The 14,755-nt window shown below is 45.7% G+C and overlaps 1 protein-coding gene across 1 annotated transcript in view; it reads left to right on the forward strand.

Annotated features, from left to right (window-relative positions):
* phactr3b (phosphatase and actin regulator 3b) overlaps nucleotides 1-14,755 on the forward strand; it is a 56,935-nt gene continuing 42,180 nt past the window's right edge. Inside the window, exon 1 of the mRNA XM_030420797.1 lies at nucleotides 1-293. Coding sequence (XP_030276657.1) covers nucleotides 185-293 — 109 coding nt within the window. The 5' untranslated portion in view covers nucleotides 1-184. The remainder of the gene's footprint in view (nucleotides 294-14,755) is intronic.

A 14,755-nucleotide genomic window follows, 5' to 3' on the forward strand; every position in this document is an offset into this window, starting at 1 on the left:
ACCTGAAGGAGGCATGATGCTGCGCGCGTAATGGATTTCCCCAGCACTGCTGCTTATCGGGGACCAGGAGCTGCAGCTGCAGCAGTCCGACCACATTAAACCTGCTCCACCACTTGATGCCGGTGACCTTGGCAGACGGTGGTGGTAACGCCTTTCACTCTCGCGTTTTTCTTTTCTCTCCACCATGGCATCGTCGGACGGGCTGGACGAGGACTGCGTGTTGCAGCGGGGGAGATCTCAGAGTGACCCGAGCAGCATCACCGAGGTCCGCCTGGGTGAAGCGCACAGAGCAGGTAATGAGAGGAGAGGGCGGCCTGAGACGCATGTTGGACATCTGTCATCTGCTCATTATTAGCGTGCGCCTTTGGCAGGTGGTCGTACGGGGAGCACGTCACGGTGTTGGGGCTCGCCTGCAGCCGCTCACACCCGCGGTGATCCCAGCGAATTTGTATGCAACAGACGTAGGTTGTGTTGTAAACGTGCGTCATTTACTATCCCCTACATGGACTCACTGCTTCGCCGTGTTGCGGGCCTTCTATGTGGAATTGCTGCGATGATATTAATGCGATGAATCAGGAAAATGCGTGAAATGCAACATATGAGACCAACTGGTGTCAAACCAGTTAGGTCTAATTCAGCTGTGTGTTCATCACCAGGCCTAATGACAGCAGGCACTGCATCTCTGATTTTGGTCATTTTGCAGACCAGTGTGCTTACTGGAAGTGGTATGTCATCTCCTGCCACCCACGCATTGTCCAGTTTATCTCTCCATATCATCAAGCTGTGACTGCCATCCCCAATCGAGCATGAATGTTGATGATAAATGAGAGAGACGCCATATTTGTGTCTGTGTAATAGGTGTATTTGCAGCACAGGAAGACAGAATGCCCAGGTTGCCATCACACATGGACTGCAGTATGTCGAGTCGGAGCTGATGAGAGCGCTGGTTGTGTATTTGGCTGTTTCCATGGTGATCCAAATGGCAGAAGGCAGCACTTGGCTCTCCAACTGTGAGCCGACATGGTGTTTGTCTGCTCCACTCACTGCTTGTTGTGTTTTGCTCTCCCCCAGCACACTCGGTGATGTACAGCAGCCAGCCATTCAAAGTGAAATGTCACTTAGACTGTGAATCGTGTTTAGTTGTGAGATTGGATTCGCATTTGCAACTGGGCATCGCCGGGCAGGCATTCAGCGTTGCTCAACAGCTACCGGGCAGCAGCCGCGAGATATACAGTTCTGACAGGTATTGAGCGCTGGATTGATGTGGAGGCATGAAAAAAATCGCTCATTTCAACTTGCAGGTCCTTGATGTTGCTGCCCGCCATTGGTCATCGCCCACGCACTGTAGATGCAACGGGTTTCATGGCAGAGCGGTAGCAGAAGAAGCGATGAGTTGATACTGTACAGCTGTTGTATGTGTACAAATGAGGGGCTCAGTTACTGCATCTGATGTGTGCGGGGGTTGCAGTACAATATACGAGACAAGAGCCTCGGTATCATATTATGGCACAGATACTGCACTGCTCCCTCATTTCCGATCGTGTGTGATGTTACAGTCTGTTTGAACATTTCACAGGGCCGGCTATCTTTAGATACGAGGGCCACAGCAGCACCGCAGGAAGGATCTTCAAGTTGTCTTGCCAACGGTGGATATTGTTGTGCTCTTGCCCTCGGATTCGCATCCAGCGCTTGTCACGTTGTCGTGGTTGTTATGGTTACGTAACAGCGTTGGTGTATGTGCAACTCTGAGACAACACTGGCAGGGATTGTCCTGTGATATACCCGCTCATTACCTTTTTTCTTTTTTTTTCTTTTTAAACTTCACATCAAATTCGCCTTGATCGACCCAAAGCGCCTTCGCAGATTTCATCCAAAGCTGACGTTTTCCTGCGCAGCGTCAGGCAGACGGGGGCTCGGGCAATGCAGCAGTGAGAAACCCGCCTGCCCTCCCCCCATCCCTCCACCCCCACTTCAGGCTCGGAGCTAACCCTTTCGTAGCCCTGGCACCCCTACTGCGGCTTTGATCCCCGGCACTTGGAGAACCCGTCTCCATTAACGGGGAGAGAAGCAGGAGTGACAGATCTCTGATGGTGGCATTATCATGGCACCCAGCTGGGCAATGTCACAGTGAATCAGCAGCACAATAGTCTGGACTCCACACACGAACGACTTCTTCTTCCGTCGCGATGCTCCGATAATGATGTTGGAGGAAAATGAAGTCTTTTTTCTCTGAGGCCCGGCCTACAACCAAAACACTAAACTGTCATTTGTGCTGAGAACCCGAGCCCTCACTTGATGCTTTCAGATCAGTTTCCCTCATGCTGCTCATTTTGATGCCATATAAGGCACACAGTGCACCGAGGACTCTGATTTAACTCGAATACACGTTCTGCAGAACTTCCCACCTGACCAGGCTGGTTGACAAGGCTTTGCTCCACCAGCCAGCGAATGAAGAGGGAGCAAAACAGCGTGCTGTCGATTAAAATCTCTCCACTTCTGCAGTTCGTTTCATTTGGAGCTGGTGATAAGCAGCCACCTTGTTCAGCACATGCAGGTTACATCACTGGCTCCAGAGTTACAGATGATGCAGAACAGTAAGTGAGGCCAAAACATTGTAGCCCAAAGATGGAATTTGTGCTGCATTTTAGATGTTGGCATATGCAGGAGCCGTAAAAACCGGATATTCATTACTTTCTTCAGGAGAAAGACGACTCTGGTGCAATGTGACACTACAACGTGCCTGAAAACAGAACTTGGCAGAATGACTCAGATTCTTCCAAATTTTACAGTCTGCTGGCAGTGAAAACAAGTGTGATTTTGACAAGCGAAGCCAAATGGGTGTATCGATGATTTTTCATCATTTTCCAACTACAGTATAAAGCCCATACAAGATATACCTAATTAACGGATTTGAGTTGAATTTAAAGGCTGCACCAATCAGTAATTTTGGATTAACACTGAATGAAATCGCTTTTTTCAGTCGTAGTGATGAACTGACAGAAAATAATCACCCAGCTCTGCAGTTCCCCTCAGCCCTAAGGAGTGTTTTAGCGTCTTTCAGCTCATTTCTTTGTTTTGTTTTATGACTCATCACTTCACCAATTTTTCATTCCTACGCCATTACATCAGTACTCAGTACTCAGGGGTAAGGCCACATTCACCTTCGAATTCGGCCCCCCGGCTACAAAAGGTGTCTCCAGGACCACAGACTACACACCTTTAATATTTCTTGACTGCATCTTGCGCAGCTGTGACGCAATCGCGTTGAGAAAATGTATCTACAGACACACACACACACACACACACACACACACCTTGCAAAGTACTCAAAACTGCTTCTGTGGTCGTTCCTGCTACAATTGGAGTCTTGAGGACCACATTTTTCCATGATGACACGCACAGACAGCTGACACACATACCACTCTGTAGTGCTAAAGTGGTGAAATAAGGCCAAGTCTGATTGGTCTGACCAGTGCTGCATGGTTCGCATCATTGGTCTACCTTGCTTGAGTTTCTGCCAAGAAGCAGGCAGAAGCAGAACGTAGACGTGATCTGATTAGCCGAAGAAGTCATGAGGGAAGGCCTGTTATGCTTCCAGGAAGGGAGTGTAAACATGGTCGAGCGTGTTACCGCCGCAGGCAGCCGATGTGTTGGTGGTATCTCCGCAGGACTTTCCTCAGGTTGGCGCTATTAAAAAAAGAGCAAGTCATGAGTTCTCAGTCCTGTCAACAACTCTATACAGATTATCCAGGGCTTGGTCGGTTGTGAGTTGTTCACCTCTGTAAAGACAACTGATGTAAACTTGTTTGCGAAATAACAGATTTGGCATCTAAAGGTGCTCTAGGTTAGGCTGAAATGAAGCGGACACCTCCATCCTTGGTCTTACCCAAGTCTCTTGTGAAGTTATGCGGTGAATGGACACCCTCTGGAACAATGGCTGAGCAGAAAATCAAAAATCCAAGCCAATCTCCATGAAAACCACAATTTTACAGTTCTTAGTGTCACATTCGAAAGCCAAACAGCTCCTGAGTTCATCCAGCACATCATCCGGTGACTGGACATTTGCCGGAAGATTATTCGGTTGAGGAGGCCGGTTTGCATGTCTCCTCGGCCTGACCAGAACCCTGGACTGTGACCTTTGTTTCATTTTTCGCTTCAGGAAATCCAAGCCAGGGATATTCCCTGTTTATTGATCCTTGTAAGAAGGTGCTGTCGGCCTGTGTTCTGATGTGCAGATGTGTGCTTCTACAGCGATGTGGTGAAGCTGGCAGACACCCTGACGATACTGAAGTGTTGTAACATCAGTTCAGGCCATAGCTTAAACACAGCATCAAACCATGGGCATCTTTTCTGATGCGCATTGACTGACGTGGTGGAGGTGCCTAGAGGTGTGGAAATGTCTCGTTGAGACGCATCGCGACATGGACGTGGAAGATTCGGCATCGATGCGGAGACGGAGTATAATCGAGAGTCTGCCACTTATGTTGATTGATGATTGTCCGGCCTCAGCTGGACAATAAAGGTAAATTGCGTCGTTGCGCCCTTGCTTTGAATTGTGGGTGGACGTTACTTACGTAGGAGGTATGTCGAAGGGAGGCAGAGCTCGTCTGCGAGTGACAATAAAAACTCACAGAGTATTTTTTTTAATGGACAACTCGGGGCACATGTAGGATTTTATGACCTTGCTGGGAAGCACGACCTAGATGAGACCCACGCTGAGCGTGACTTCTGCCTCACAACAGTTTTTTTCACTTGAAGCTAATGTCTGCAGCCATAAGTAATAACTGTTTCAGCAAGAGTCAATGGAAAACAGTGAAAACACGTGAAAACAGTATTGTTGTGGATAGATAGATATTGTAGATACAACAAACGTGAATGGCACTGCAGATGAATAAATGTTGTGTTTTTGTAATATTTAAGCATTGAAAAGATGCAGCTTTTATGTTGTAGACTGCTGTAGACTGATCACTAGAAGGACTTTCTGAATGAATGAATCAATCAATCAATCAATCAATCAATTTAAATGATGAAAAGTAGCCATGTGCAGTAATTCAGATCAGAGATGCGTCAAGTATCGTGTTCTAAAGCAATCGATTAGTCGACAGCTGAATCGTCATCAGATGGAATCGCGAGGCCCGTGAAGACTCACACCTCCAGCCCTGTCGATCCCTGGAGCCTGCAGGAGTCTCTTCTCTTCTCCCCTCATCTCCCTTTTTAGGCTGCTGTTGTTGTACTAATCTGACATGCTGCTCCAACATGAAAGGCCTTCTCCCTGGACTCCTCCGCTGTCCTCCAACCACTGCCCCCCTCGCCACCACCACCACCCCACCCACACCTCTCCTCTACAGATAGGCCCTGGTTTAGCCCTCACATTCAGGCAGAAGAGGCAGAGGGGGCCTGATGAGGAGATCAGGATTCCTTTTATTTGAATCAGGGTGCCTCATGTTTTATTAATCAGGAAGCCTATACATGAGCCAGTTTGTCTCATTCCATATTCAGAGCTGTGATTGAACAGAGAGAATAGCCGACCTGGCACCTGGCAGCTCACTCCCACAGGCATGTTCAGCTCAGCATGTGCTAAATGAGCCGTTTCACAGCAACTGCAGTTGGAGATGAGATGGGATGAAAGGTGTGCGTTGCTGCTAATAGAAAATGCCATTTTGGAGTGATTGTGTACAGTTGTCTCCAGGGAGAAGTCAGCTGTAAAGAACTGCCATGTCACAGCTCCGTGGCATAGACTGGGAGCTCACTGAAAATGTCTTCCAGTGTTCCCTACAGCCTCATTTTTGTTACTAAAACCAAAAAATTGATAATGAGGGCTGACTAAAATAAAAAGGGCTAAAGCTGCATGTGAGGACCAGTCATGATGCATTTGGCGAAACATTTCCAAACCCTGGTGAGCATCAAAAGGGTTTCACTAACACACCGGCAACTCACACACAGCGGGCTATAAAGTATTTGAGCATTTTGAGGCACACAGAGGGCAATGAATTTTATAGCATGCAGGACAGCATGTATGGCATTGCATTGCCTTTCTCCACTGGAAGGGCACCCTAGAGGGCACTTCAGTGCATTTTCTCCATTTAGAGGCCGCCCATTTGCTAATTAAACAAAAACACACATCAGCATCTGAGGCTGATGGGCTGTCATAGTTTAGCTGGTATTTGGCCATGAACCGCTAATTAAAAATTTGACCTGATGGTCAGATGGCAAATAAAGAAAAGTGATTACAAGTAATAAAAGCCAGACATGTGAATGATGGCAAAGTCAGGGGATCACAAGTAAGTAAGATTAATCTTTAGTAACACTGAATCTAAAGGGACCTAATATGTGTTCCCTTGTTTTCTGTCATTTAAATGATGTTACAATATCGGATGTTCATACTAAACATGGATAAAACTTCAAATAATGTGGTAAATATATATAAAAGTAATCCCTGGCGTGAAGAGCCTAGGCTTTATGACTGCACTGAATACTATGTTTCCACTGTTTTTTCCACAGGGATGCCCCCGTCCACCCGCTTAGTCTGTCTTTTTGTATTCGAGGTGATTCACACAGGACACCAGGGCTGTAATTTGGATCATATTTTGTGGAGAAAGTATTTTCTGGTCTTCCCTCTGATGTCCTGCATCTGCTGTTCCTGAACTCTCTGTGATTTTAGCTTCCTGATTTGACAGAGAGCTTTACTTGTTGCAAAAGTAACCACTAACTGCTGCTTATTGTTGCCAGTTGTATTCTCTCTTGTGACAAATGTACTTTTTGTAAGTCGCTTGGGACAAAAGCATCTGCTAAATGCCCTAAATGTACATGTAAATGTAGCTGATGTCAGCTGGTTACCTCAGTTAGCCGTGCAGTTAGCGGTCCTATTAGCTGTCTCTCCCCACCAAGTCCCCCAACCCCGGGACTAAGAACCTCATCGAAGTGGTCGTCGAAAACCCCTTTGTTAAAGGTGTAACATTTCGTGAACAACAAGAAAAGGAACAACTTCCGAGCAGAGTCAGTGATAGAACCTTTAGCTGCACGGCTAATTGAGCCAACTAGCTGCACGGCTTAGTGCGCTAGCAGGCTCCATGAATTGCTTCTCCTTAAAATATGATCCAGTTTCACCAAGATCGGTGAATACAGTTATAAAGTTGTGTTTCAAGCTGTCATATGACACTGAGCACGCAAACTCATGCAAGCTAATTTTCTGCAGTCCGAGAAAAACCAGCTGGATGTGAGAATAATAGGCCCCCTCGAAGGTCTGTACAGAATTTCCCTGCATTGCGATATTTCAGTCCTGACCGGAGCGGTGAACCGACTGACAGGCTTACATGTGAGGCAATGTGCAGCTTCAGCATATTTCACACAAATCAGTATCATTATTTGATAATCTGACCAGTGAGGTCTGCAGTCCGACCCTCTTGAAAACACTGAGCAGAGATAAAAAATAGAGAGTTTTGAAAGGCATATTTAACACCTGCGCAGTAGGAGAGATCCGAAAAATGCTGCTAAGTGGGGTCAAGAGCAGTTGAAAGTGAATCAGTGGGTGAAACTGCCACAAGAGGGCTCTTCTTGGCAGATGGATAGATTTAGCATAAATGAGGTAAGCTGTCACTGTCACAAGGAGTCCAGCACTGCAGTCACCTGACCTCTCACAAAGAATAGGGACAAATGGCTCGTCCAAGGTCGTGCTGCATATAGAGAGGGACTGGACACTCAGGATTACTCAGCAGTATACTGCGAGGTTCGAGATGAGTCTGGAATTAGGCTTAAGTGAGCCGTGCTTTAAATGAAGACTCCCTTCATGCCAAATCAACCCTCAGGCTGTGAGGAGGGATGAACACTGTGCAGGCAGCGTTAGAGGAAGCTTTGAAAACCTTTTGAAATTCAATCAGGGGTGGTTAAAACAGAAATCTCCACACAGAAAAACCAAACTTTCCTTAACTCGATGGCCCTCTGCGGGTATTTTTAGAGCTGATGCAACATCTCAGAGTTTTTTTGGATCGCACGTCTATTTCGAAAGCGGAACATCTGAAGGCAGTGAAGAATTTAGCATGGACAGCGTGGTTATGGTTAATGTGGAGCACTGCAGGAGAGATGTGACTCTAATGTAGGGCTGACATGAAAATGTGACTTTGCTGAGACGGTAATAGGTTGTTCCAACAGTGAGTTTTACCCTTGAGTCTTTGCTGCAGCATTGATTCTTTTTTATTAGCTGGCCGAGACACAGCGGTACAGCGGCTAATTCAAAAGCACCTCATTTTTTTTTTTTTTTTTGTGCCAACTCATCTCTCATGCCATTATGCGCGATGCAGAGACGTCCCTGGGTCCCACTGACTACAGAGCCCCGGGGAGCAGCGCAGCAGCAGGACAAAACATGACATCACCCTCCACCAATGCAATGAAAGGACAAACGCCGCCACGTGGGGGACTCTCGTGTGGTAGATGCAGGGCAGTAGCAAGAAGTTTAGAAACAGAGGCCAGAGCTTCCCAGTACACAGGACTCCACCGGCTGAGAGATTTTTCAAGAATCCCCAACCAAACTCTGCGCTGCACTGACTTTGCTCTTCAAAGTGTTTTTTCAGTTCTGGTGGAGCACTGCTGCGTACGTGAAATGACTTTAAAACTTTTAGTGGCTGCAGAGGGAGCTGTGTGAAGTCAGCCATCTTTGAGCTCACTATCTCATTTTATTTAAGTTTTGTGGTTTGGAAAAGAGTTAAGCTGTCCATAGGTGGGGTATAGCTTATATTCTGTGTATGTATGTTTTTTAGTTGCCTTATTTTTTGTGATGATGACAGCAGGAGGACAGGGTGTGGACTGTTGCTTAGTGCTCACATAGAGCTTAAACTAGGGACGTAAATCACCAGTTTCCTCCTGATACGATATTGTCTGGACAACAATGCGATACCTGCCGATATCACAAGATCTGCTGTGATATGATTTCAATTTCGATTCAGTTCAGCGGCCTGCAGTCGATATGAGATGATATCATCTGCCCATTTAACACAAACAGTCACGGAGGAAGCTGCCACCCCCTTTTTCTGCTTTTGGCCCGTCGTGGTTGAATTTCAGTCTGCATGCACGTTTTTCAGCCCAACGTTGTTCAAACGTAGGAGCTAATACTGCCATACCGAGAGCAACAAGTTAGTAGACTGCCAGAATATTTCCACGCAGCTTATTTATTCCTGGGGAGGGGTGTAAATTTTCTTTACGTTACCCCGCCTGGCACTAACACAGTCTGAATGTTTAGGAAGAAGGTGTGCTTATATATGGAAAAGGTGAGGCTGCCCGCTAGAATTTCAGAATAAAGGCATAACCTAAAGATGATGATCAGATTGATGTTTTGACTTTGCATCGATGTTGTTCGATCGTTAATCACTAAATCAATGTACGGATTTGGATCGATGGATCATTACAACCCTACCTTAAACAATCACTTTGAAGCAGCAGACACAAACTCAAGTAACAGTTACTCACAATACTCAGTGTTTGGTTTTCTGGGACTTTAAAGAAAGAACAGAAAGAAAGGAAGGATTTCGAGTTTGAGATTGAAATCCTGAGCAACAGCAGATTTTTGGCTGCCAGGCAGGCGACAAAGTGTCCTCAAAATGAGTTGCTATCATACATTTTCAGTGGTTTGACAGTCGTGCTGCATGAATCGAGAACAAATCGTCTGATATCACGGGATGCAATTACCATCAAAGGATAACACGTAACAATATGCAAATTCTGTTCCAAGGCGGTTTTCTCTTTCAGGGAACAGAGAGAGAAAAAAAACTGAATTTAGATAGATTTTTCTCCACGTACAGACGCGAATGAACTGCGGCACAAACAAAAAATGATGTACTGTGCCCCCTCCCCCGCCAAACGCACACACACACACACACACACACACACGCACACACATGCACACGGACATACTGTCTCCCCTTCCCCCCGCAGCTGAATATGGGATCTGTAAACAACAAGGATGTCACACATACAGTAAGACTTAAAAATGTGCTGCTCTGGTGTGTTCAAGTTCCCCAAAACACAGGGACGAGTGGTATAAGAGAGAGGTGATGAAGCCACGGCCAAGAAGATAAGTGGCTTGATTTGTACTTGAGCAACACTGCCTTTATAGCTTTAAATAGCTGTTGTTCTGCATGTGTACATTTCTGTTCTGTGCCCTTATTGAGTTTAAAATGCTGGAATTGCAATCACATTCCAGCAGTAAGATATTAACGCCTTCTTTTAAGATAGACAGAGGTTCACTATGTGTTTGGCAGAGGCGCAGATCTACCCAGCGACCGGGCTAGTCATGTCCGGGGGGGGGGGGGGGGGAGCTACTCGACTTAAGCTGTCAGCCATTTACACATGATGTATCTTTTATGAATGTTTCATGTGCTGACCTAATTCCTTTCAGAGACGGGTAAAAGCAATATGCTGCACATGAGAGCGCACCAGAGCATCCAGCTGATCCCTTTGACATCCTCATCCCACAACAAGGGGAAAGGAAGGGCCGACAAATGGAAACGGAGAGCTGCGATATGACCACTTGGATGCCACGGGAAGGCGAGAATAAAGGCCCGGGACCGCCGTTTGTTTTTACAAAATCTACACCGCGTCCCACGGAGATAAGGAGTCGAAACAGTCGAGTGAGACCTCTATCACAAAAAGAGATACTTTGCTCTCTGTGGCAGAAGTAATTAAAGCAAGCGCTTAAGCCCAGAGTAGACATGGAGAGACTGATCTCTTTGACTGACTTGAATCTGTCAGCAGTGTGAAAAGAAGGAAGAGGAGGAGGGGGCGGGGGCAGCAGCTGCAAAAATCTGTCTGCCGAGGCTGGCTGCTGGATTTGAAGCCCTTTGAAAGTAAAAATGAAAGCTACCCATCAGCACCGAAACTGATGTTTTTCCGATTTAACTCGAGCTAACCTCACGAATTTTGGAGGATTTGGAGGAGTACATGGTTAGATCCAGCTCTCTCAAACGTGAGGAGTGACTGCCTTACACTGTTTTCTGTGATTTGTAAACTGAATGTGTTTCGAGTTTGTCAGAAATCGACATTTTTCACTCATGTCATTGTCTGACGTTACATACACTAAAACGTAAACCGATTGACCCAAAATTCGTCCAGGGGACTCCGAGTCCGACCTGAGAAACCTAGCCTGAGCCCAACCTTGAAACATCCCCTTCAGTGGAATCCCAGAGACTGTTCTGCTTGCAGCTCACACACACTCTGCGCAGTCGAGGCTGTGTCTTCCCTACAGCTACAGTCCTCTATCTGTCACTGTGACGCTGCATTGGCTCGCAGGCTGCTCAGGCGGTGGCTGTACCTGATGAATGATTCAGCAGATTTAAAGGGGAACAGTGCTGGAGCAGAGCAGCAGCAGCAGCAGCAGCAGCAGCAGCAGCAGAAGGGTTTTATGAACGTTAGATTTATGTCTTCGTGTCAGAATGCAATGCCTGTTTAGGAGTTAAATGTTAAACACGTCATGAAAACACAGTCAGTCACCCACAGACCGCCTGGTGGGTAGCACAGCGCTTTACATGACATCTCGGGCTGTTTGTGTGCGGATCCCAGCTTTAATCTTTCCAATAGAACCACTGGGACGCAGAACCTCAGGGCACATGCCTCAAGAATTTGACATCTTGCCGTTCTGAGTGTTTTATTGATCGAACACAGCAGACATTAAAGGTATTTATACGTACTGTATTTGATGATGTCGCATTTGTTGTGTCTGACACATGGGTTCTTAAACAGAAGAAGGATGGTCGGTAGCTTGAACAGATGTAGCCAACACCAACGATCAGCCACAGAAAAGGATACCGCCCCACAACTGAGCAGCATCCCAGAGCGGACACGTGCAAAGAGGGGGTCCTGCTTTGTTTGTGTGGTCTTGTCACTTTCAGATTTTATTATACGCCTTGAAGGTTTAGAGGTGAATATAGTAAATGATTCTGTAATTCTTACATAATGAGATTCAGATACTGCCTTGACAAACAGAGTATATTATGGTTTGTTTTGGATTATGTGACACTATTATCCAGGGATCTAAAGCTGCTTTCTGAGATTGTCTGCCTCAGACGCATCCTCATCCACCTAATGGCCTAATGGGTAGATTGCGCAGGGGGAGTGGAGGGCTCATCCATATGATGACCTTTTTTGTTTTGGTATCTCTACTTTATGTATTAGCCTGTATCCGCAATAACAGCTAAAGACTGGAAAGCAATGTACAGGCAGGCGGGAGAAGAGGGTGACGCAGCCACACTGCAATGTCATCTACACGCCCACCCGCTCGCTGTTAATTCTTCGGACAAGGACCGGCTCTGTTCACACACGGGCTTAGTCGACCATTACGCGGACATGGAGCTGGCGGAGTAAAGTCCGTTTAATGTCTGCTCCAGGCGATTCATACCTTTACATTCACGCATACAGCTGGTAATTTCCGGAAAAGTTCAGGGTAGCAGTGCAAAGCAGGCAGAACTATACAGAACAACAACCAACCAAAGACATTTTCCATTGTTGTCCAGCTGATTTTTCAAATTATCGATACTCATTTTATACAATTACAGTGCCTTCTTGATTTTACATAAGCTGCGTGGACGTTTGCAGTATGTCATCTTTCCGACATTTAATGCACAGCACTGCAGTTTAAACCCTCCGTGCAGAACTACTGAGTTATAAAGTGTCTAATATTATGGACCATCTTTTGTCAATTCTGAACATTATGCCCGGCTATCAATAATATTCCTCTAAATTCAGTTACTTTGTGGCTGAACTGGGAAACACCAAGGCTCTATCCGCTATCAGTCAGAATGTGTTGAGGTTGGCAATCGATTGTAAAGTGCTTTTTGGTGGAAATTGTCCCACAAATGGACACTCGATAACTGCAGGTTTGAACTGTTTTACTGCTGATGGAGGGCATGTCTCTCCATCTTCTGCCGGCTCCCGTGTGACTGCTCGACAGTTCAGTGAGTAGAGCCTGTGCAGCGCGAGTGAATTGTCTAGCTTCAGATTCATTTGCAGGATTCTGTCTTTGTTTACTAAATGTGCTAGAGGAGGCTTCCCATACTGTATCATTTCTATACACTGCATTACCATTTCGCAACTTGTTTGAGTGTTATGATGATATGGTTTCTAAAAACTGTCCCTCATATCCCCATTTTGCATATATGATATGATACCTTGTACGAATTATGCGCACAACTTCCTGCTCGTCCTGTCACTTAAAGAGAACCAACTGGATGCTAATCGTCTTTCTTACAGCAGCTGGTACGACGTATCATTCACCACTGAAGCTCTAGGTTAACAACTTTTCCCTGTGTATACCACTAACACTGTTGATGTTGCTTAGCCCACTCCTCATCTTTCTTCCTTGATCTGCCTAGCTACCACGTAACGCTACAATGCGGGTGGAAGAAATTGTAGCTGTTCGTAAGCCCGGTTGTCTCTGATTGGTTACTATGACTAGGAGGTTGGCATGACCAATTTTTTTTCATCACTTGGCAGCTAGTAATTAAATGACACAGGTGTGACTAATATCATTAATGACTCAGTTCCAGAGTTGTTAAGATAAGTGTCCTACTAATGCATGCCAGTGAGACAATCAGACTCTCACACAATCTAAGTGGGATGCAGCCATTGTTAATGACATTAATTACAGCTGTGAAAATGTTTCCCTTTAGTTAATGTCAGTGCCAAACACTTTGAATGTTTGACTCGACCCACTGAGGCCCTGCCTGTCTCTGTTATATGAACACTGCATTATTGCAGTCGCTTCGGATTTCTTCATCTTCGGCGAGCTCGAGGTCATCTGTCAGTGTTTTATTAACTGATCACAACTTGCGTGCGCACCCTTTTGGCCCTCACTCCATCCTCGGCCATATTAAATGAAGTCTTGTGAATACTGAATGAGATTCATGTCCACTGAGTAGCCTACACCACTGTTTACATTCTTTGCTTACTGCTTGTTTGTCCCCGAGGAGAAATCCAGCCATTGACTTTTATCATCTCTGATGGAGCTCAGCCCGTCCTGCTGTTAATGTACGAGTGGCCTTCTCGTAAATCGATCCGAAACCACAAAGGCTTTGTTTACACACCAAGTGATGCTGTCTGAATTATTAATAATTAGTCCCCCGAGGCAATGGAGTGCATGCAGGTAGAGGAAAAACGTTTTCAGGAATTTGTTTTAAAAAGTATTTTGCCTTTTTTTTTTATTGAAAAGCAAAATAAAAGAACACATTTCATAGATAATGATAATAAAAACAAATGATTACAGTATTCCTGCATTACTGTTAGAGTAGTCATGGTGTGTGTGCGAGAGAGAGAGTTCGCAGTGTGTGTGAGTTTATGTCTTCTTTTATCCCCTGTGGTATTTTCTGTGGTGTAATTCTCTGACCTTAAGTAGCAGCTTGACATTTTTATGTCAACTTGCCTTAATGTTTGTGGCCACGTCAGCAGAGTGGCTTTATGGATGGTATTGTCACTCTGTCAGTTGGTCAGTCCACCGCTTTCGGCCAGACTGACAAATCTCCAACAACAACCGATGGATTTGGTCATGACTTTGGCGAGCCTCTGATTTCTTCTCTAGCACCATCGTGAGGTAAAGTGAGCTCTCAGGTGAAAGGCTGAATAGAATGCCATGAAACCTGATAAACACATTCATATCCCCCTCAGGATGAATTGTACTAAAGTGAAATTTTAATGTGTGCAATACATGATCAAATACCTGCTGACAAGGATACCTTAGATACACTGCAAGGAGATTGTAACTGGTTGTAAAACAGTC

The sequence above is a fragment of the Sparus aurata genome, chromosome 6 (genome assembly GCF_900880675.1).
Source record: "Sparus aurata chromosome 6, fSpaAur1.1, whole genome shotgun sequence".
Taxonomy (NCBI): Eukaryota; Metazoa; Chordata; class Actinopteri; order Spariformes; family Sparidae; genus Sparus; species Sparus aurata.